Source organism: Mesoplodon mirus, assembly GCF_964341445.2.
Source record: "Mesoplodon mirus genome assembly, chromosome: 7".
NCBI lineage: Eukaryota > Metazoa > Chordata > Mammalia > Artiodactyla > Ziphiidae > Mesoplodon > Mesoplodon mirus.
The window spans coordinates 77,896,192-77,919,492 of record NC_138983.1 but is presented as its reverse complement, the minus strand read 5'-3'; the positions used below and the strand labels follow the sequence as shown (position 1 = coordinate 77,919,492).

The 23,301-nt window shown below is 43.3% G+C and overlaps 1 protein-coding gene across 1 annotated transcript in view; it reads right to left on the bottom strand.

Annotated features, from left to right (window-relative positions):
• The window catches only part of LOC309808818 (forkhead-associated domain-containing protein 1-like), a gene marked incomplete at its 5' end in the record, with an annotated part of 203,726 nt that extends 182,706 nt beyond the window's left edge, over window positions 1-21,020 (bottom strand). The window contains 2 exons of the mRNA XM_082629391.1: window positions 957-1,163; window positions 20,928-21,020. Of these exons, the coding sequence (XP_082485517.1) occupies window positions 957-1,163; window positions 20,928-21,020 (300 nt within the window). The remainder of the gene's footprint in view (window positions 1-956; window positions 1,164-20,927) is intronic.
• Between the last annotated feature and the right edge of the window lie 2,281 nt (window positions 21,021-23,301).

The following is a 23,301-nucleotide window of genomic DNA, read 5'->3' as shown; positions in this document are numbered from 1 at the left end:
CTTTAAGCCTCGGAGGTCTCAGTCCATGCAGCGTTCTTGGTGCTGGGGAGTGAGGTTAACACGCCGTCTCTCTGGGACACACACGACAGGTATTAATTGTGTGCTCACCACGAATGGGCATTATTCTGGGAGTTTTACAATTAGAACCATCTCATTTAGCCCTCGAGATAAGCCTGCAAGGTCATTGCTGTCGTTGGCCCCATTTTGTAGATGAGGAAACCGAGGTTCCGAGGGGTCCAATGGTTTGTGCAAGAGTGCACCGAGTAGGCCAGTGGCAGAGCTGGGGTTCTGACCCAGGACTGTGTTGCTAACCAGCCCCCATCCTGCCTCCCTACTGAACCAGATACTTCTGGTGACTGAGCTTTGCTGGGCGAATTTTGGCTTACGTTCCGCTTAACCTGGGGCCATACCTTAGGTCCTGATCCCGGGAACATTTCTGATCCGGTGTGATAACAGCTGGCAGGCCTTGAGCGTCTACTCTGGCCAGAGACTTTGACTTTTTATACATAGATACTCTCTCAACGCCCTGCACCGCTGAGAAGACCCAGACCCAGGCATACAGAGAAGCCTGGCCGAGGTCACAAAGCTAGGAAGTTGCAGAGCACTGATCTGCCTAAAAAGGAAGCATCCATCTCTGCATCTTCAAAAGCACACACTTGCTTTCCACCTCCCCTCGCCAAGCTTCACTTTTCAGGAAAACGCTCTCCCTCGGGGCTGGTCGCTAGGCAACCCTTGCATGTAATTCCACGAAATGCCCAGAAGAGGGCGCGAGGACTCGCTCTCCCCGGGCACCCACGCGATGGGGCTGAACTTCGCAGAATCGCGAAAGGAAGAGTGACGCGCTCCAGACGAACTCCACCTGTGGCCGTACCCGAGCCCTAGGCTGCACGGAAGGTGACACAACACGGCACCTCTGCACCCCACCCCACCCCACCCCCGCAGGGGCCTGGACTCACCGAGGCTGGGTTTTCGATGACCAGTTCGTAGGTCAGCCCTCTGGACCCAAACCTCAGGATGTCTCCGGGTAGGAGCTTCACAGCCACGTTCTGAATGTGGCACTCATTGACGAACGTGCCGTTGCAGGAATTGAAGTCGTGGAGAACAAAGCTGCTTTCGGCCTCATTATATTCAATGAGTGCGTGATGGTTGTCGACGTCTGCAGACTGAAATGCAGAAGGGGGACAGTCAGAGCCAGGAATAACAGGAATAACAAGGAATAACTAGTGCCACTGACACTGGGGGCCCCAATGTGCTAACCACTTCATCTGGCTGGACGGTCACTGCAATCCTCATTTTAAGAGGAGGATGCTGAGGGTCAGAGAGGTTAAGTGACTTGCCTAAGGCCACACAGCTAGTGAGTGGAGGGTCACCAGACCCTGACAGCAGACCCAGAATAGATGCCCAGTTTTAGGGTAGGGCGTCAGGCAACACAGAGGCAAGAGGGAACTCGGGGGGAATTGGCCAGGAATTGGCCACGTGATAGTTCTCTGATCCCATGCAAGTATCCTTTTGGTTGTCCCGAGTGGCAAGACAGCAGAAATGGTCCAACACAAACCAGAAAGGTCAGTTGGCAAGTGACAACTGTCCATTTACTGCAAGTGTTAAAGTTCAGGGGAGGTTTTGTAATAATTGTTGTTTTCATTTGTTTGTTCTATTCATTTTTAAAATAACATGTTTTTTCTAATAATGCAGAAAATGAGAACTAGAGAAAAACACAAAGAAGACATTAAAATCACTTAGACTCCCGTCCCCCAGAGGCAGGCACTGAGAACACGGTGGTTCACATCATTCCAGTCTTTTCTCTATGCTTACAATCTTTTTAAAAAGTTTAAACACGGGCCTCCCTGGTGGCGCAGTGGTTGAGAGTCCGCCTGCCGATGCAGGGGATACGGGTTCGTGCCCCGGTCTGGGAGGATCCCATATGCCGCGGAGCGGCTGGGCCCGTGAGCCATGGCCGCTGAGCCTGCGCATCCGGAGCCTGCGCGTCCGGAGCCTGTGCTCCGCAACGGGAGAGGCCACAGCAGTGAGAGGCCCGCATACGCAAAAAGAAAAAAAAAAAAAAAAGTTTAAACACAATTGAGCTCACACCACAAAACATAGTTTTATAACTACCTTTTAAAAGCCTTGGTGTATAATGAAGGTTTATCCCATGTGATTAATTATTACTGTTGCTTCTTAAAAGCTACTCAGAATTACCAAAGATGATCTATTTTTCAATAGGAGCCCTGGTGTGACCACATTTCCCTCAAAAGAGAGAGACCCCAGACAGTGATTTGTCAGTGGCGTCAGAAACCTCCTGTGTAACCACTTTAATAAGAAGAATGAGCAAAACTCGGCACCAAGGAGGAAATATCACATCCCCCCCTGGCCCCGGCGCCCTGGACTATGGGCTGCAGGGCACGTGCGAAGTCCTCTGTCTTCTCAGGACACTGCCTATGAGCCATCCACTCCAGCCTGAGACTTTGCAAATATTTTCTAAGTCAGTCTTCTCAGAGTGCCTCATCCAACTTTCATAGAGAGTACTTGGACTTAGAAATCTATACTAATGTCCCACCATATAATTATAACCAATAGCTTTTATTAATAATAGCTTATAGTATATGAATAGATAATAATATAACTGCATATATTAGTAGAATATATTAATGACACATTATGTGTAATTACACAAATGCCAGGAAATTTGCTAAGTGCTTTACTGCATTATCCCGTTTCATCTTCACAATAATTCAAAGGGATACTTCCTCATTTCAAAAAAAATTTAATTTTTTATTGAAGTCTAGTTGATTTACAATGTTGTGTTAGTTTCAGGTGTACAGCAAAGTGATTCAGTTATACATATATATAATATCTATTCTTTTTCAGATTCTTTTCTATCACAGGTTACTGCAAGATATTGAATATAGTTCCCTGTGCTGTACAGTAGGTCCGATAGTTACTCATTTCTTAGATGAGGAAACTGAGGCATAGAACGATTAAGTGTGCCCACAGTCAGCCACTTTGACTTGCTTGGCTTGTTCCCAGGTTTGCCTGATTCAAATGACTGTGCCTTTACCCACTTTTCAAATTCCTACCAAACACTTTGGCACTTAAAATACTGAAACACAAGAAGAAAGCAGGAGTAGCTCTATTAATTTCAGGCAGAGCCAACTTCAGAGGAAGGAAAGTTATCAGGGATAAAGAGAGGCGATACATAGTGATAAAGGGGTCGATTCTCCAAGCAGACATAACAGTCCTTCATTGTATGTACCCAACAATAAAGCATCAAAGTATGGAAGGCAAAAACTGATAGAACTGCAAGGAGAAGCAGATGAATCCATCATGGTAGCTGGAGACCTCAACAGCCCTCTGTCAGTGACAGGCAGACCCACCAGGCAGAAAATTAGGAAGAATGAAGTTGAACTGAACAGCACTACCATCATCTGGATCTAACTGGCAACCACACAGCTTCATCCCACAGCAACAAAACACACATCCTTCTCAAGCTCCCATGGAACATTCACCAAGCAGACCACATTCCAGGCCACAAAATATACCTCAACAAATGTAAAAGAATAGAAATTATGCAAAGTACGTTTTCAGAACACAATGGAATTAGGCTAGAAACCAATACCAGAAAGACAGCTGGAAAATACCCAAATATTTGGAGATTAAACAACACACCTCTAAATAACAGATGGGTCAAGGAGGGAGTCTCATGGGAAATAAAAATTTATCTTGAGCTAAATGAAAATGAAAATACAACCTATGAAAATTTGCAAGATGCAGTGAAAGCAGTGCTTGGAGGGAAGTTTATGGCATTGAAGGCATACATTTGAAAAGATCTAAGCTTCCACCTTATGAAACTAGAGAAAGAAGAGCAATATAAGCCTACCACAAGCAGAAGAAAAGAAGCAATGAATGAAATAAAAAGCAGGAAAACAAGAGAGAAAAGTCAGCAAAATAAAGAGCTGTTTGGTCTTTTTTTTTTTTGTAAAGATCAATAAAATTGACAAACCTCTAGCAGGATAACCAAGAAAAAAAGAGAGAAGATACAAATTACTCAAATCAGAAATGAAAGCGATGGCATCACTACTGATCTCATGGACACTGAAGGGATACTAAAGGAATATTATGAATAATTCTATGCCCACAGATTTTATAACTTAATGAAGTGGACCATTTCCTTGAAAGACACAATCTACTGAAACTCACACAAGGAGAAATAAATACTCTGAATAGACTCATATCTAGTAAAGAATTTGAATCAATAATGAATAACCTTCCAAAATGGAAAGCACCAGGCCTGGATGGGTTCACTGGTCAACTCTATCAAACATTAAGGAAAGAATGATCCCAGTTCTCAATAATCTCTTCCAGAAAATAGAAGAAGAGAGAACACTTCCCAGCTCATTCTGTGAGGCCAAGCTTATTCTAATAGCAAAACCAGATAAAGATATTGCAAAACAGGAAAATTGCAGACCAATACCTCCCATGAACATAGATGCAAAATCCTCAACAAAATATTAGCAAATTGAATCCAGTGATGTATAAAAAGACTTCTACACCACAGTCAAGTGGGATTTATTCCAGGTATGCAAGGCTGGTTCAACATTTGGAAATCAATTAATGTAATCCATCACATCAACAGCGTAGAAAAGAGAAATCGCATTATCATAACAGTAGATGCAAAAAGAGCATTTGACAAAATTAAACACCATCCATGATAAACTAACAAACCACCAAACCACCACAACAACTCTTGGCAAATTAGGGATGGAGGGGAACTTCCTCAACCTGATAAAGTACATCTATAAAAACCCTAAAGCTAACGTCATATTTAATGGTGAGAAACTAGAAACTTTCCAATTAAGATCAGGAATAAGGTGAAGATGTCCCCTTTCACCATGCATTTTCAACATTGTACTGTATGTCCTAGCTAATGCAACAAGGCAAGAAAAGAGAATAAAAGATAGATTGGGAAGGAAAAAGAAATCTTCTTTGGTGAGGTGTTTGTTCAGATCTTTTGCCCATTTTGCAGATGGCATGATTGTCTATGCAGAAAATCCCAAAGAACCGACAGAAAGCCCTCCTGGAACTAATGAGCAATTGTACCCAGGTTGCAGAATACATGATTAATATACAAAAGTCAATTGCTTTCCTATATACCAACAATGAACAAGTGGAATATGAAATTAAAAACACAACACCATTTACATTAGCACCAAAAAAAAAATGAAGTACTTAGGAATAAATCTAACAAAATACTTAGCTATATGAAGAGGTATATGAAGAAAACTACAAAATGTTGATGAAAGAAATCAAAGTAGTCTAAATAAATGAAGAGATATTTCATGTTTATTTGAAATTCCTTAATGATATATGATGTTTAACATCTTTTCATATGCTTATTTGACATCTGTAGATTTTCTTTGGTGAGGTGTCTGTTGAGCTCTTTTGCCCATTTTTAAGTTGGGTTGTTTGGTTTCTTATTGTTGATTTTTAAGACTCATTTATATTGTTTATTTATTTATTTTATTGAAATGTAGTCGATTTACAATGTTGTATTAATTTCTGCTGTACAGCAAAGTGATTCAGTTATACATATATATACATTCTTTTTAAAATATTCTTTTCCATTATGGTTTATCACAGGATATTGAATATAGTTCCCTGTGCTCTACAGTAGGACCTTGTTGTTTCTCCATCCTGGATGTAACAGCTCACATCTGCTAACCTCAACCCCCCACTCCATCTCTCCCTCAACCCCCTCCCCCTTGGCAACCACAGTCTGTTCTCTATATCCATGAAGACTCATTGATTTTGGATACATGCTTACAGCATCTTTCTTCATAACTGCCAAAAACTGGAAGCAACCAAGATGTCCTTTAAAAGGTAAATGGATAGACAAATTGTGGTACATCCATACAATGAAATACTAGTGATAAAAATAAATGAGTTATCAAATAACAAAAAAGACATGGAGGAATCTTCAATGCATATTGCTTAGTGAAAGAACCTAGTCTGAAAAGGTTACATACCATATGATTCCAACTGTATTAAATTCTGGAAAAAGTAAAACTATAAGGAGAGTAAAAGATCAGTGCTTGCCAGGGGCACGGGGGCTCTGGGGCTCAGAATGAAGAGGAGGGGCACAGAGGATTTCAGGGCAGTGAAAATATTTTTTATGATACTGTAATGGTGGATACTTGTCACTATACATTTGTCAAAAGGAAAGAACGTACAACGCAAAGAGTGAACCCTAATGTAAACTATGGACTTAGTTAATAATAGCATATCAATATTGGTTCATCAGTTGTAACAAATGTACCACACTAATGCATGATGTTAATAATAGGGGAAACTGTGTGTATTGGAGGGGTGGATATATGGGAACTCTCTCTATTCTCTGCTCAATTTCCTGTAAACCTAAAACTGTTCAAAAAATAAAGTATTTTAAAAAATGAAAACACATTAGTTCTTTGGAAAATGTCACCCACATCATCTTCATCACCATTGCCATTGATCTTTGTGTCCTTTGAACCTTTGATAACCCATGAATGAGAGAAATTCTGTGTGTTACATTTTGTTTGTCTCTTGCCAGGCTTCACTGCTTTCAGTTCCTCAAAACCTGTCAAGCCATTATTAAGAAATCAAAGCAAGCAGGAAGTTTTAAATGACTCCACAAATTTGGGTGAGCCTCTACCACATGTTAGGCCAGGAGACAGCTTCCTAGTTTGGCCCTATAATATCACTCGCTCCCTTTACTTGGAAAATTGCTAAATGCTGCTACTGGACAGACGCCCTGCTGCTAATACAGACTGACTCTATAAGCCCCAGCCTACTGAGCTGTCCAACTATGAGATGAACTGTTATTTATTTATTATTATTTTTATTATTATCCTTATCATCCTCTAACATATTTTGAGGGCTTCCTGTGAACTGGGCCCTGCTGAAGCATTTTGTGTGCATTTTTATCATTTAATCTGCATGACAGCCCTAAACAGGGTCTCTATTATTATCTCCATCTTAGAGATGAAGAAGCTGAGACTCAAAAGGTGAAGTGAGAGGACAGCATTACCTTGATACCAAACCCAGACAAAGACACTACAAGAAAACTACAGACCAATATCTCTTATGAACACTGATACCACAATCCTCAACAAAATAGGAGGAAACCGAATTCAACAGTACATTAAAAGGATCATACACTATGACCAAGTGGGATTTATTCTTGGAATGCAGACTTGATGGTTCAACATATGAAAATTAATCCACGTAATACATCACATTAACAGAAAGAAGGAAAAAAATGATCATCTCGATTGATGTACAAAAAGCATTTGACAAAATGCAACACTCTTTCATGATAAAAGCACTCAACAAACAGGGAATAGAGGGAAATTACCTCAACATAATAAAGGTCAAATATGAAAGGCCCACAGGTAGCATCATACTCAAAGGTGAAAGACTGAAAGCTTTTCCTCTAATTTCAAGAATAAGATAAGGATACCTGCTTTTGCCACTTCTATTCAACAAAGTACTGGAAGTCCTAGCCAGAGCAATTAGGCAAGACAAAGAAATAAAGGCATCCAAATTCGAAAGGAAGAAGTAAAATTATCTCTGTTCACAGGCAACATGATCTTACATGTACAAAATCCTAAAGAGTCCATGAAAAACCACAACCCTCCTAGAACTAATAAATAACATTCACTAGCAAAATCGTAGGACACAAAATCAACACACAAACATCAGTTGTGTTTCTATATGCTCACAATGAACAATCTGAAAAGGAAGTTAAGAAAATAATTTCATTTACAATAGCATCAAAATGAATAACATATTTTGGGATAAATTTAACCAAGGTGGTAAAAGATGTGTACACTGAAAACTACCAAGTGCTGCTGAAAGAAATTAAAGACACAAATAAATGGAAAGACACCCTGTATTCGTGGGTTGGAAGACTTAATATTGTTAAGATGTCATTACTACACAGCAGGATCTACAGATTCAAAATCCCAACAGCAGTTTTGGCAGAAATAGAAAAATCCATCCTAAAATTCATATGGAATCTCAGTGGGCCCCAAATAGCCAAAATAATCTTGAGAAAGAAAAGCAAAGCTGGAGGTCTCACACTTCCTGATTTCAAAACTTACTGCATACAAAGGTACAGTAATCAAAACAGTGTGATACTGACATAAGGTCAGGCACATAGGCCAATAGAATAGAATAGAGAGCACAGAAATAAAACTTTGCATGTATGGTCCAATGATTTTTGACAAGGGTGCCAAGATTATTCAATGGGGAAAGAGCAGTATTTTCAACAAATGATGCTGGGAAAGACTGCAAAAGAATTAAGTTGAACTCTTACCTTACACCATGTATAAAAATTAACTCAAAGTGGATCAAAGGCTTAAACATAGTCTAAAACTATAAAACTTTTAGAGGAAAGCACAGGAGGAAAGCTTTATGACATTGGATTTGGCAATGCATTATTGGATATGATACCAAAAGCATAGGCAGCAAAAGTAAAAATAGATAAATTCAACTATATCAAAAATTAAAACTTCAGTGAATCAAAGGACACAATAAACAGGGTGAAAGGCCATCTAGAGAATGGGAGAAAATAGTTGCAAAACACAAATCTGAAAAAGGGTTAATATGAAGAATATATAGAGAACTATAACTCAACAACAACAACAAAAAAGAACCCCCAAATAACTTGATCAAATATGGGCATAGAACTGGAATAGACATTTCTCCAAAGAAGATATATAAATGTCCAACAAGCATATAAAAAGATGCTCAACATTACTAGTCATTAGGGAAATTCAAATCAAAACCACAGTGAGATACCACCTCATACCCATTAGGATGGCTACTATCAAAACCAAACAAACAGCAACAGAAAATAACAAGTGTTGGCAAGGATGTAGAGTAGGGGAACACTTATGCACCGCTGAGAATGTAAAATGGTGCAGCTGATATGGAAAACAGTAGAGCGGCTTCTCAAACAATTTAGAATAAAATTATCATATGATCCAGCAAGTCCACTTCCGGGTATATACCCCAAAGAATTGAAAGCAGGAACTTAAAGAGTTATTTGTACACTCATGTTTATAGTAGCATTATTCACAATTGCCAAAAGGTGGAAGCCACCCAAGTGCCCACTGACTGATGATTGGATAAGCAAAATGTGGTCCATCCATACAGTGGAATATTATTCAGTGTAGGAGGAAGGAAATTCTGACACATGCTACAACATGGATGAACCGTGAGGACATTATGTGAAATAAGTGTCACAAAAAGGCAAATTTTGTATGATTCCACTGTGTGAGGTACATAAAGTAGTCAAGCTCATAGAAACAAAATAGAACGGGGGTTGCCAGGAGCTGGGGAAGCGGAAACGGGGAATTGTTGTTTAATGGGTACAGTTTCAGTTTTGCAAAATGAAAAATTCTGAGGCTGGTTGCACAACAATGTGAATAACTTACAACTACTGATCTGTACACTTAAAAGTGGTTAAGACGGTAAACTTTATAGGTATTTTACCACGATTTAAAAAATGGCTAAGATGAAGGGACTCACTCAACATCAGGATGCTGGCACAGGGCAATGTCAGGGTTTGAACCCAAGGCTAATTCCAAAACTTGTACCTTTGATTTGTACCTTGTGATTTTCAGAGTAGAGAGTGATTTAACAATGAGAGAGGAGACAGGCAGGACCTAATATACAAAACAAGTGCATTTTTTAAGGCTCCTGCATTGAAAATGTCTTTAAAAAGTATATAGTGAGTCCATAAAATATTGAGACGTTTAAACTTCTATAAACAATGACCATCTGCTCTGATGACCCCTGTGCTTTAAGGAAGCCTCCTCAGGAAGCTGACTTAGTTATGACATTGCCCTGAGGTTCACTGACATTGTCGCTGAGGTTCGACGTGTACCTGGAACCGTCCTTTGGAGCTAGGTTTCAACCTTGCATCACCTGGCACTGGGAAGCCCCATCTCAGACCATAACCTCCCACTCCCGGCCTTCCTTATCCTCTGTCTCGTCCTCTCCTTGAGTCACGTAGCCTTTGCTCCCTGTTTGCTCCCTATGGGTAATGCCCTATACTCACTCAGCCTGGGCCCTGCTCAAGCTCACCAGCTCCTTCAAGTCCATCCCGGCCCCTAAACCCTCCTGCCACCCTCACACTTCTGTCCTGAGGCTGGCCTAGTGCCCTTTGGGCCCCCCAGCCAGCAGGTCCCTGCTCTCAGGCTTTTCATTCTACTTTGACAACAGCCTCCTAGGTCTTCACCTCCTGCACCTGCCTGCATCCTCTGTCTGCTTCTCCCGACCCTCCTCCATCCCTTTACACGGCGCCTTCTGCCCAGCAGGCCCACCTGTGCGGCTACATCCATGGGCTGATGGGCTCCTTGTGTCTGGTTTCTTGTTGGGTTTGGCCAATGGGGGGGTTAGATATCAGAGCAGGGAGGAGAGAGCTTGGGGTACTTACTCCCCTGGCTTCCATTCTCTGGGGCCACACAGCTTCCCTCAGAGGACTCTACCCAGCCCTCGGGGTCTCCGGGTCCCAGGAAATGCCCCTGCCCCTCACCCCTCAGCTCTGGGTGTGGGAACAGTCCTCACTCATACTAGCTCTGGGCCCTGCACTATCCTTTGAGGTTTCTCTGAGCCCTGCCCACTCCCTATGGAGTCCCTTCAGGAAACTCCCCTCCATCACTCCACACCCCTGTGAATGTGCCTTCAGCTCCCTGCCAGGACCTGGACTTCCCAGGCATGGAGAAGCTCCTAGATGGGACCTTCAAGGCTTCTCCTAGCTGCCAAGGGCCTCTGGGTGGTCCTGCCTTCATCCCACCCTGGTCTGGTCCCTCTCCTCAACCATCTCCTCTTCTGCATCCTCACCTTGACAGTGTAACTTCCGTCTAACCTGTGAACATGCTCACCACCCCCTCGGCCTGGAAACACCGCCTCTTCCCCCTTCCTTTCCTTTATTGTCAAATGGCTTCAAGAGGTTCCTCTCCCGCTGGGTCCTCAACCCACTGCCATTGCCCTCGGGGGCCTCCTCGGGCTCTCGGCCTCCCTGTGACATGTGACACAGTTGTCAGAGAGAGGCACATGGCCTGGTGGTTCAGGGGTTGGGGGAGCAGGGCAACGTGGTGGTTATTAGACTGGGCTCGAGTCCAGCTCTCCTACTTCCTAGCAGGGTGACCTTGGGCAAGTGATACCTCAGCTTCCTCATCTGTAAGGTAACAAAAGGACAGTCTTATAAGCTACTGGTGATGTATAAATGATATAATACATACAAAAGCACTTAGAAGAGAACATAGGGCAAATGGGAAATGTTCTCTGTTATGAGCAAGAGGATGGGCTCTGGAGTTAGAAAGCCTTGAGTTCAAGTCCCACCTCTGCTACCTTCCAGCTGTGCAGCCTGGGGCACGGTTCTTTGCTTCTCTTTGGTTGCTCCCTGAGCAGCAAAAATGAGTTTGATAAGCTGGGCTTCGTAGGATTGACAAAAGGTACTGCTTGGTGACATGTTCAAAGGAGTGGGATAACATTTTTGAAATTAACTTGTGTGTGTGTGTTTGTGTGTGTGTGTGTGTGTGTGTTTTATCTATTTCTTTTAACCTTTTGGTTCTAGGCTATCCCATCCCCCAGCCCCATCCCCCCACTGCCTCCAGAAAGGGATGTAGTGCAGAAATAGTAAAAAAAAAAAATGGGGTTTTCAAAAGAATAAGGATATGAGGAAACGGCCAGGCGCTGGTGAGACGACGAGTCTGGGATTGGAAGGAAAGAAGAAGCTCCTCTGCTTCCCCGTCAGCTGGATCCTTCCTCCCCGGTCTCCCCGGGAGAGCCCTGTGGACCGGTAAGGCCTCAGGAGAGGCTGGTCCTGAAATCAGACTGCCCGAGCGTGGTGCCCAGTGCCCCAGCCTCCCTCTGTGACCTCAGGCAGGATACTCAGCCTATCTGTGCCTCAACGCCCTCATCTGTAAAGTGGGGCAAACAACACTAACCTCCTAAGGATGAAATGAGTTAATACACTCGAAAGTGCCAAGAACAGTACCTGGCACAAAGCAAGCTGTCTCTGTGATGAATACCCTCAGCCTGGAAGCAGCTCTCTGGCTCCCTCACCTCTCTGACTGCTTCCAGGTCTCCACGCCGGGCTCCTCTCCCCTCAAATGTCCGTTTCCTCCGCACTCTGTCCATGGGCTGGGGCCACTGTGCCACCCCGTCGATTCGCAGGTGTGTATTTCCAACCCCTGGCTCATCTCCAGGCCCCAAACTGCCTGGCTGCTTCCGGGATGTTGAGGTGCTCACTCAACCAGTCCTGCTTCCTGCCCTCTTGGTAACGGTATTATCACCTGCCAGCTCATCCAGCCATCTTTCTCCGTGGCCTGTGGCATTGATCCTACTGATTCTTCCAGAAAGCTCTCAGACCAGTCCCAAAGCAACGGTCCAGTCAGGTGGTAGTATTAATGTGGTGGGCAGAATGGTCTCCCAAAGATGCCCATGCCCTGATCCCCAGAACCTGGGAATATGCTCCATGACGTGGCCAAAGGGACTGTGACGATGTCAAGGTTACTAATCAGTGCTCTTAAAAGAGGGAGACTAAGGACTTCCCTGGTGTTGCAGTGGTTAAGAATCCGCCTGCCAATGCAAGAGACACGGGTTCGAGCCCTGGTCCGGGAAGATCCCACATGCCATGGAGCAACGAAGCCCGTGTGCCACAACTACTGAGCCTGCGCTCCAGAGCCCACGAGCCACAACTACTGAGCCCACGTGCCACAACTACTGAATCTGCGTGCCTAGAGCCCGTGCTCTACAACAAGAAAAGCCACTGCAATGAGAAGCCCGTGCACCGCAACAAAGAGTAACCCTCACTCGCTGCAACTAGAGAAAGCCTGTGCTCAGCAACGAAGACCAAACCCAGCCAAAAACTTTTTAAAAATTTTTTTAAAAGTGGGAGACTATCCTGGGTTATCCAGGTGGGACTAATTGAACTCCACCAGTCCTTATAAGCAGAGAACTTACTCTGGCTGGATTGGAGAGATAAGTGGTGTTTCTTGCTGGGCCCCCACTTAACAGCCCCAATGCTCCTCTTCCTGGGAAAGCACCAGGTCAACGTTTCCTCTTTACCCAAATCGCCCCCTAGATGGCGCCACCTCAGTCTGTTGCATGAATGAGGATCAGGAGAACATTGATCTCACATTTCACTGACAACCCCCATTCTGGATTCCACAGGGTGGAATTTCCCTAGCTTACTCAATTATCTTGTTATCTCAGTTAACTGAGAATTTCCAATTTAGATATTAGATGTTCCCAAAGCTAAATTTACACTCAAAAAGTGAAGCTTCTGTTTTTAGAAGCTTGAGTCAGCTCAGTCTGAAACTCAGCCTCACCTCCCCCGTCTAGCTGTGTGATTTGGGCCAGTTCCTTAACCTTTCTGAGTCCCATGTCCATGTCATCAAATGAGGATAATAATGATAATAGTAGTTCTCACCTTCACAGGATTTGTTTTGAGGATATAATTCTGTAAATATATATACAGAACATACATAGATGATGTATAAAGCCATGTGAGATACAGTAAGTAGTCCATAAATGTATGCTGTAGCTATTTGTATTATGTATGCTATTCAAAAGATTATGATCGAAAATTTCTTTCATCTCACATCCATCAGAATGGCTACTATAAAAAAAAAAAAAAAGGGAAGGGCTTCCCTGGTGGTGCAGTGGTTGGGAGTCTGCCTGCCGATGCAGGGGACACGGGTTCGTGCCCCGGTCTGGGAGGATCCCACATGCCGCGGAGCGGCTGGGCCCGTGAGCCATGGCCGCTGAGCCTGCACGTCCGGAGCCTGGGCTCCGCAACGGGAGAGGCCACAACAGTGAGAGGCCTGCGTACTGCAAAAAAAAAAAAAAAAAAAAAAAAAGGAAATAACAAGTGTTGGTGAGGACGCAGGGCAAGTGGAACCCTTGTGCCCTGTTGTGAGAATGTAACTTGGTGCAGCCACTATGGAAAACAGCATGGCAGTTCCTCAAACAATTAAAAATAAAATTATCATATGATCCAGCAAGTCTACTTTTGGGTATATATCCCAAAGAACTGAAAGCAGGGGCTTGAAGAGATATTTATACACCCATGTTCATAGCATTGTTTGCAACAGCCAAAAGATGGAAACAACCCAAGTGTCCATCAGTAGATGAATGAATAAACAAAATGTGGTGAATCCACACAATGGAATATTATTCAGCCTTAAAAAAGGAAGGAAATTCGGACACATGCTACAGCATGGATGAACATGGACATTATACTCAGTGAAAGCATATTATACTCAGTGAAAGAAGCCAGTCATGAAAAGACAAATACTGTTATGATTCTACTTATATGAGATACCCAGAGTAGCCAAGGTCATAGAGACAGAAAGCAGAACGGTGGTTGCTGGGGGCTGGGATGGGGGGACAAGGGGAGTTGTTGTTTCATGGGTGCAGTTTCAGTTCTGCAAGATTCAAAGAGTTCTGGAGATGGATGGGGGTGATGGCTGCACAACAGTGTGAATATATTTAATGCCACTGCACTGCACACTTAATAAAAGTGGTTAAGATGGTAAATTTTATGTTATGCATATCTTACCACAATAAAAAAAAATGAGAAAAATGAGATCACGATCTAGCCCTTTCCTCTGAACATTTTCCTCTTGGAAGCCCTCCATCTGCTGGTGAGAAACTAGTCCCATCAATTGCTGTGGTGGGTACTGACCAATGAAACCAGCTGCCAGTTCCCAAACAGGGGACAAAACATTCCCTGAGGACTGGTGAGACCAAACAGGTGAACCCCCAGAGCAAGGAGCACTTGGGGAGAAGCCAAGGGTGAGGTGGGGGTGAGGGGGGAGGATGGGAGCACGACCCAGGCAGGAGGACAAGCGCGATGCAGATGGGGAGCCAGCAAGTGCACCCTCCCAGGCCTGTTTCATTCCGTGGATTTCCCCACAGAGAGTCCACCTGTCACCTTCTGTCTCAAAATGCAGGTGTTCGCTTAGAATAACAGAAATGTGAATTAAAATGACACAGGTACCATACTTCACCCCGTAGATCAGTGAAGATCCAATGGGGGGTCAGCACCCTAGGCTGGGGAGGGAGTGGGAGACGGGCGTCCACTGCTGGCAGGACACCACATCCGGAAACCTCTGGTGGGCAATTTGGCCATGCCCATCAGAGTTACAGCTGTATGTGTCCTTTGACAGAGCAGACATACCTGCACGTCCGTGAAATGATGCAAATAATAGGAGAATCCCAGCAGCCTTGTTTAATAATAATAAACAAGATTATGGTGTAGGCTCTGGTTCTTTTCTGAGAGGGAGCCCAGAACTGGCAGGGGCCAGGAAAAGGGACGAGAGTCATCTGGCTGGATGGGATCTGGGGTGTGTGTATGAGATCAGTCTGGCTTCACGACCCTCAGATCCCACGCTAGAAGGGCTGACACAGGCTGGAGAGATGGCTCCACCCATGAGAAAGGAGATGGCTGGCAGGACACTGATCACCGAGGGTGAGGGGTGGACACCAGCATTTCATCCCCCTGTCATGTCTGTTCTTTCTTTTTCTCTTCCATCTCCACCCTCGTAGCTGCAGCCCTGCGCTGACTTGGGCTGTCCTAGAGCTCAGTCTTCTAGGGATCCTGGGACTTCCCCAGGGTGGGACTGAGGGAGTCCCTGGGGAGGGGTAGGGTCAGTCAGCCCTTCATTGTTTACCCTTCGCTTCTCTTTTCCTCAAAACAAAGTTTATTGAAAGAATACACACACACACACACACACACACACACACACACACACACACACACACAAGCAGGAGTTCTGCTGATCAAGAACGGAGAGGGAGGGAGCACTGATGGTGGGGTTCTCAAAGTGTGGTCCTGGAGCCAACTCCAGGGGACTCCATTCCCCCCACCTGAACCTGGGGAGCATATAAATGTGAAGATTCCTGGGCCTTACCCCAAACCCACTGGGTCAGAATGCCTAGGAGTTCATGTTGAACAACCACTCTTAAACATACGGAAAATCCAACAACCACTGGCTTTGGTGTTTCTTCATTCTGGAAGAACTGAGTCCCTTTCTCAGCAGAGTTTAAATAACAGCCACATCCAACTCTAAAGATTACAGTTTACAAGGCACAACAAATCATATAAATTATAACTTGCAAGGTTTAGCTGTGAAATGAGCAAGGCTGAGGCTTTTGAGCCATGTAAAATGGGAGAGGGGAGATTGTGAATAGAGCTCCTGATGGCTCGCCTGCACACAGCAGCTGGGATGTTCACTGGCAGGTCTCCCCCTTGTTTACAATCCTTCAAGCCTTCTTCCCACTGCTTTTCAGATAAAGATCCAAACCCTTATGGTGACATGAAGGAGGCCGACTTGTCCCTTAGCCCTCCTCCTTCCCACTCTGACTTCTGGACGCCCTGGTTTTCTCTCAGTCCCTTGGGTTCACAATATGCTCTTCCACCTCAGGGCCCTTGCACATGCCATTCCCTTCTCCTATTGTCTAGTTAAGTCCTCCTTGTCTTCCATATTCCTTTCCTTTACAGCCCCAATGTTGGAATGGAATTAGTCACACCTTTGTGGGATCATTTGACTTATTTCTCTCTCTCCTGGCAGCTTCCTGATGTCAGGGACCATGTCCAGTTCTGCCATCACTGTACCCCTAGACTTGGCTCGGTGCTGAGGCTCTGGGTAAATACTGTGCAATGAATGAGTGATAGCAACAGTTATCACTGTTGACTATAAACAGTTCTCACTAGCCTGGCTATAAACAGGCTTCCTATTGCCTTAGGGAACCAAACTCCTTACAGGATATAGAAAAAAGTCTGGAAGGTAAAACCCTGCAAATATCAATATTGATATTTCCCTGAGCCAAATGATTACAAGTGACTTTTATTTTCTTCCTTATATTTTCCTTTCTCCCAATTTTTAAAAACAAGAAGCATGTAACTACCTTCCATTATCGGAAAGAGTAAATGATGTCGAAATACTACGATACCAATAGTCAAAACAACATGTCAGCCTTGCTGATGAGTAGAAATCTTTAGAAGCATGACTGCCTATTCTTTAGGATTGATCCAAGCAAATAAAACAATCTTTTTTATTTGCTAGATGTAACCTCTGGGTAAATGCAATGATGACTTTTTAGTAATATAAATCCCTGAATTTTTTTTTTTTTTTTTTTTCGGTACGCGGGCCTCTCACTGTTGTGGCCTCTCCCGTTGCAGAGCTCAGGCTCCGGACACGCTGGCTCAGCGGCCATGGCTCACGGGCCCAGCCGCTCCGCGGCATGTGGGATATTCCCGGAACGGGCACGAACCCGTGTCCCTTGCATCGGCAGGCGGAATCTCAACCACTTCGCCACCAGGGAAGCCTAGTGACGTATTTCTTAAGCTAAGTCCGAGGAGCAGTAAGCAGTGAATTATTTATATACAATGAACGCAACTCAACTTCTGTCTAGTTAATAACTGTCCTCATTAGTTCCCTTTTCCAAATGGCTTATTAATGTCAGTGGATCCTCATCTCAACCCTGTGCACCTCTGAGGATTCTTCTCAGTCTCTGTTTTAGGAGACCATAATAATGATCATTGTGTCATTCACTGAGCACCACATGCCAGGCTCTTTATATGCATTTCTCACTTAATCCTCAGAATAACCCTGTGAGGTAAGAGGTTTACAGACAGGGAAAAGGAGCTCAGAGTGATTAAGTAATTTGGTTGAAGTCACTCAGCCACAAAGTAGCCTAATGAGATTCAAACCCAGCTCTGTCTATCTCCAAAGCCTGTGCTTTTAAAAATTACTACAGTTTTCTAATATCATAGTCCGGTTCAAAACAGAGATCTCTGTCTCTACTTTAGCCAGACAGGAAATAAAACTACCCCAAATCTATGCCTTGTTAGGATAAAGAAGAAACTACAGTTCTTCTTCTTCTTCTTTTTCCTCCCACTTTGCACACTGAACAGATGTTCTGTGTCCTTGAAGGGAGACCATATCATGGAGGAGAATCTCACGGGGACGTTCATGGAGTTATCTTTAAATCTGTTGCGTTTACAATAAACATTCTCAGAAAACTAGGAATAAAGGGGGAAATTTCTCACTTGGTAAGAACATGTATAAATACCCTACAGCTAACCTCGTACTTAACGGTTAAAGACTGACTTTTTTCCCCTAAGGTCAGGAACAAGTGAATATAAGGATTTATACACTGCTCTTGTTCAGCAGAGTCCTGGAAGTCTTAACCAGGGAAATAAAGCAAGGAAAAGAAGATTCAAGACATTCACATCTCCTTTTCTGAAAGGAGAAATAAAATTGTTCTTATTTGCAGATGACATGATTGTTTATGTATAAAATCCCAAGAAATCTACAAAAGCCCTTATATAAGAAAGTGCAGTTAAGGTTCCAAGATACCAAGAAGCATACAAAAATCAACTGTATTTCTATATACTGTCAATGAACATGTGGACACCAAAATTAAAAATATAATACCATTTACAATCACTCAAAAAAAAAAAAAGAGAGAGATACTTAAGTGTAAATCTAACAAAACATGTTCAGGACTCGTATGCTGAAAACTACAAAACACTCATGAGAGACACTGAATAAATGGAGAAATATACCATGATCATGAATTGGAAGACAATGTAGGAGTATATCAATTATTCTCACATTGTTATATAGGATTAAACACAATTCCAATCAAAATTACAGCATGATATTTTGTATATACAGACAGGCTTACACTAAAATGTAAATGGAAAGGCAAAGGAACTAGAATAGGTTAAAAATTTTTTTTAAAGAAAAGTGGGAGGAATCACACTACCTGATTTAAGAGTTACATAGCGACAGTAATCAAGGCTATCTCATAATGGTAGATCCATTATGACAAATAGATCCATGAAACATAATAGGGAACTAAGAAGTAGCCCCCATAGAAAGTATGGCCAGATTATTTTTGACAAACTTGCAAAAGCAATTCAATGGAGAAAGGATAGTCTTTTCAACAAATGGTTCTGGAACAACTAAATATCCACATGCAAGAAAAATGAACTTTGACCTAAATCTCACATCATAAACGACAGTGAACCCAAAATGGTTCATAGATTTAAACATAAAAGTATAAAACACTTAGAAGAAAACATAAGAGAAAATCCTCAGGGTCAGGGACCTTGTGGCATGTTCTTAGACATGACACTAAAAGCATGATCTATAAAAGAAAAAATAACTACCTGGACTTCATCAAAAGTTAAAGCTTTTGCTCTGTGAAATACTCTGCTAAGAGAATGAAAAGACAAGCTACGGATGGGAGAAAATATTTGCAAACCATCTATCTGACAAGGGACTCATATCTAAAATACAGAAAGAATTCTCAAAACTCAATGGTAAAAAAATTAACAATTCGATTAGAAATACTTAAAAGATATGAAGAGATATTTCACTGAAGAGGATATGCAGAAGGCAAACACGTACATGAAAAGACATTTAACATCACTATCGATTTGGGAAATGCAAGTTAAGACTATGATGAGATACCACTACACACTTACTAAAACAGCTAAAATGAAAAACAGTGTTTAGGCTAATTGCTGGTGAGGATGTATCTCACACATTGCTGGTGGAAATGAAAAATGGTACAGCCACGCTGGATAAGCCTGGCAGTTTCTTTACAAACCGAATCTATATAAACACATATGTTAATCCATGCAATCATACTCCTGAGCATTTATCACAGAGAAATAAAAACTTATGTTCACACAAAAACCTGTACACAAATGTTTATGGTACATTTATTTGTAATAGCCCCAAATGGAAACAAAATGTCCTTCAAAAAGTGAATGGTTAAACATAGGTGATACGTCCATACCGTGGACTATTACTCAGCAATAAAAGAACAAGCTAATAACCTAAATGGATGTCAAGGGCATTACAATGACTAAAAAAAAAAAAAAAAAAATCAATCGCAAAGGTCATAGATAAATGATGAAAATTATAGAGACGGAGAACAGATTAGTGGTTTTCGGAGCGTGGGGACGATGGTGGGAGGAGGAATTGTGACTATAAAAGGAGCATCACAAGGGACATCTCTGATGATGGAATACTCCTATATCCTGAGGGCCACACCCAAATCCACACGTGGTAAAATGGCACAGGACTCCACACATGCTTCGTGCCATTCTCTCTACCATTTGTGCATCTATAATTATTTCAAAATAAAGTTTAAAAAACTCTGTTGAGTGAAGTCTGAGAGTGGTCTGCCTTTCACAGTCCTAAAGGGATTCCATTGCATTTCTCTTTCTGCTTCAATATTTTAATCCCTTTCAAAATGTTAAAAGGCTCAAAGCCACTGTTTTTATAATTCCTTACTTACAATTTCTTCCAACTTCCTTGGCTGTCAATGAGCTGGGACTGTGGACCAAGCCACAGCTAATTCAGAGAATGGAATGAAATGAAGTGAGAGAGCGCTGAGGCCACGCCCAGGGCTTACCCTGATTTACTACTTGGAGGTACGTGGGCGGGGGAGGGCTCTGAGGGGCCCATAGTCTCCAGAAGCTCTGGAAAGGGCGAGAGGCCATTGCTCAAGCTGGGCACTTCAGGTGGCCGTGGCTGCCACACGCGGAGCAGGTGAAGGTCAAGCATCAGCTCTAAGCCCACCTTCCAAACCACGCCATCAGGGTGGGACACTGCAGACACAGTCAGCAAAGGACACAGGGCCCATCGCACTTTGCACTGTGCTCATTCTTACCACATGTGCCAGGGAGACCCAGCACATGCCGGGATTGGTTATTGGTGGCACACCGAGGAAGGCTGGGACTGGTAGCCAGAGGCTGTGCTTTACAAGAGACTGGAGTCCACAGAACAGTAAGGACTTTTGGTGGTGTGAGAGGTAGGGAGGGTCGGGGACTGGCTAGGAAGAGGTCTTACCTCTAAAACAAGGTCTGAATTTTCATGCCTTCCAATCGTAGTGCTTTTATTCAGGACAAAATAGCCTTCTGCACTCTTTAGATAGGCTTTCATATTCTCTGCTTTCCCTATAAAAGGTTTTCAGAAAACAATTTTGTTAGAAAAATACAGTCCTCTAATTATTCAATGTCATATTTAGAATGAATGGAATACACCATAATGTCCACAGGAGAAGTCAGCAGAGGTAGGAGTGGATAGCTGGATTTAACAATGATCACAATGATAATTCCGCACATTTTTAAGACTGTCCTTTTAACAGTGATAGCCGGCATAGATGAGCTTGCTTCTGATCACAAGAGGACATCCTTTATGTAACTCAGAGCACAAACAAGCAATAGCAAAAAAAAAAAAACCAAACAAATCTGAATTCCACTGATAACCGCTCTCCACCTCCCATTAAGTTTAGTTTGGGGTTAGTTATCTGACAGAATCAAATACTCAGTGTTACTAACCCACCACTTACTAGCTCTGTGACTCTGAGTGAGTTACTTATTCTCTCTCTATGCCTCTGTTTCCTCATCTGTAAAATGGGGCTAATGATACTCTGTATCCCAAAGAGTTTTGTGAGGATTAAATGTGAAGCATCTAGAATGGTGATTGCTACACTAAACACCCATTTGTCCTACTGTGATTGTGACTGTTATTAATCTTGGGCTTCTGAACTTTGACTCAAGAAACTCCAACTTCTACAGAGCTTCTTAAAGTGTGGAAGAGTCAGTCATCAAGGAAATGGGCATTAGAAGATACTTTCTTTTTAAGTCACTGCATTCCTTCATATATTTAGGTTGAAAAAAAAAATGATTTCCAAAGACAAAATATCAAGATTATAGCTTGGCTGTACGGTCAAGACTCTGTACGTATCTTTTCCTGGCATTTTATTAGGAAAATGTCAAACACACAGAAAAGTTGAAAGAAGTGGATGGTGAACTTGTATAGAACCACCACTCAGATTCTACAATCAACATTTTGTTCTATTTGCTTTATCACATATCTACCCATCTATACATTTTATATTTTAATGCATTTCAAAGTAAACCCTATACATGTTTTTAAATTTTATTTATTTATTTTTGGCTGTGTTGGGTCTTCGTTCCTGTGCGAGGGCTTTCTCTAGTTGTGGCAAGCGGGGGCCACTCTTCATCACGGTGCACGGGCCTCTCACTATCGCGGCCTCTCATGTTGTGGAGCACAGGCTCCAGATGCGCAGGCTCAGTAGTTGTGGCTTGCGGGCCTAGCTGCTCCGCGGCACGTGGGATCTTCCCAGACCAGGGCTCGAACCCATGTCCCCTGTATTAGCAGGCAGATTCTCAACCACTGCGCCACCAGGGAAGCCCTATACATGTTTTTTATTTTTTATTTATTTATTTTAATTATTTTTTTTTTTTGCGTTACGCGTGCCTCTCACTGTTGTGGCCTCTCCCGTTGCGGAGCACAGGCTCCGGACGCACAGGCTCAGAGGCCATGGCTCACGGGCCCAGCCGCTCTGCAGCATGTGGGATCCTCCAAGACCGGGGCACGAACCCGTGTCCCCTGCATCGGCAGGCGGACTCTCAACCACTGTGCCACCAGGGAAGCCCATATATACATGTTTTTTAAAACATAAAAATTTCAGTGACTTCAGCTGGTTCCAAGATATTGATGATAATTCACATGATATTTGAATTCTGATCCATCTCAGTGCCATGTCAAAGATAGCCTCTTTTCTTTTTTTTCCTTTTTTTTTTTTTTGGCTCTGTTGGGTCTTCGTTGCTGCATGCGGGCTTTCTCTAGTTGCGGTGAGCGGAGGCTACTCTTCCTCACAGTGCGCGGGCTTCTCATTGTGGTGGCTTCTCCTGTTGTGGAGCATGGGCTCCTGGTGTGCAGGCTTCAGTAGTTGGAGCACGTGGGCTCAGTAGTTGCGGCACTAGGGCCCTAGCTGTGGCTCGCTGGCTCTAGAGTGCAGGCTCAGTAGTTGTGGTGCACTGGCTTAGTTGCTCCGAGGCATGTGGGATCTTCCTGGACCAGGGCTCGAACCCGTGTCCCCTGCATTGGCAGGTGGATTCTTAACCGCTGAGCCACCAGGAAAGTCCCCAAAGTCTCTTTTCAACTGAAAGGTCACTGAAGTGTGAAGTTGTTAAACTGTGGATAAAAACTAAAATCTCTAGGTCTGACCGTAGAGGGTCTCCTGTCTGGCTCTGCTTTCCATCAACATCTCCATCATCATTCCATCACTGAATCCCTACTAAGTGCCAGGCACTGGGCTATCCTTTTACACACATGGCCTCTTTTCATCCTCAGAACCACCCTGCGAGGCAGGTGTCAGTATTGTCCCGCTTTACAAATGAGGAAACTGAGA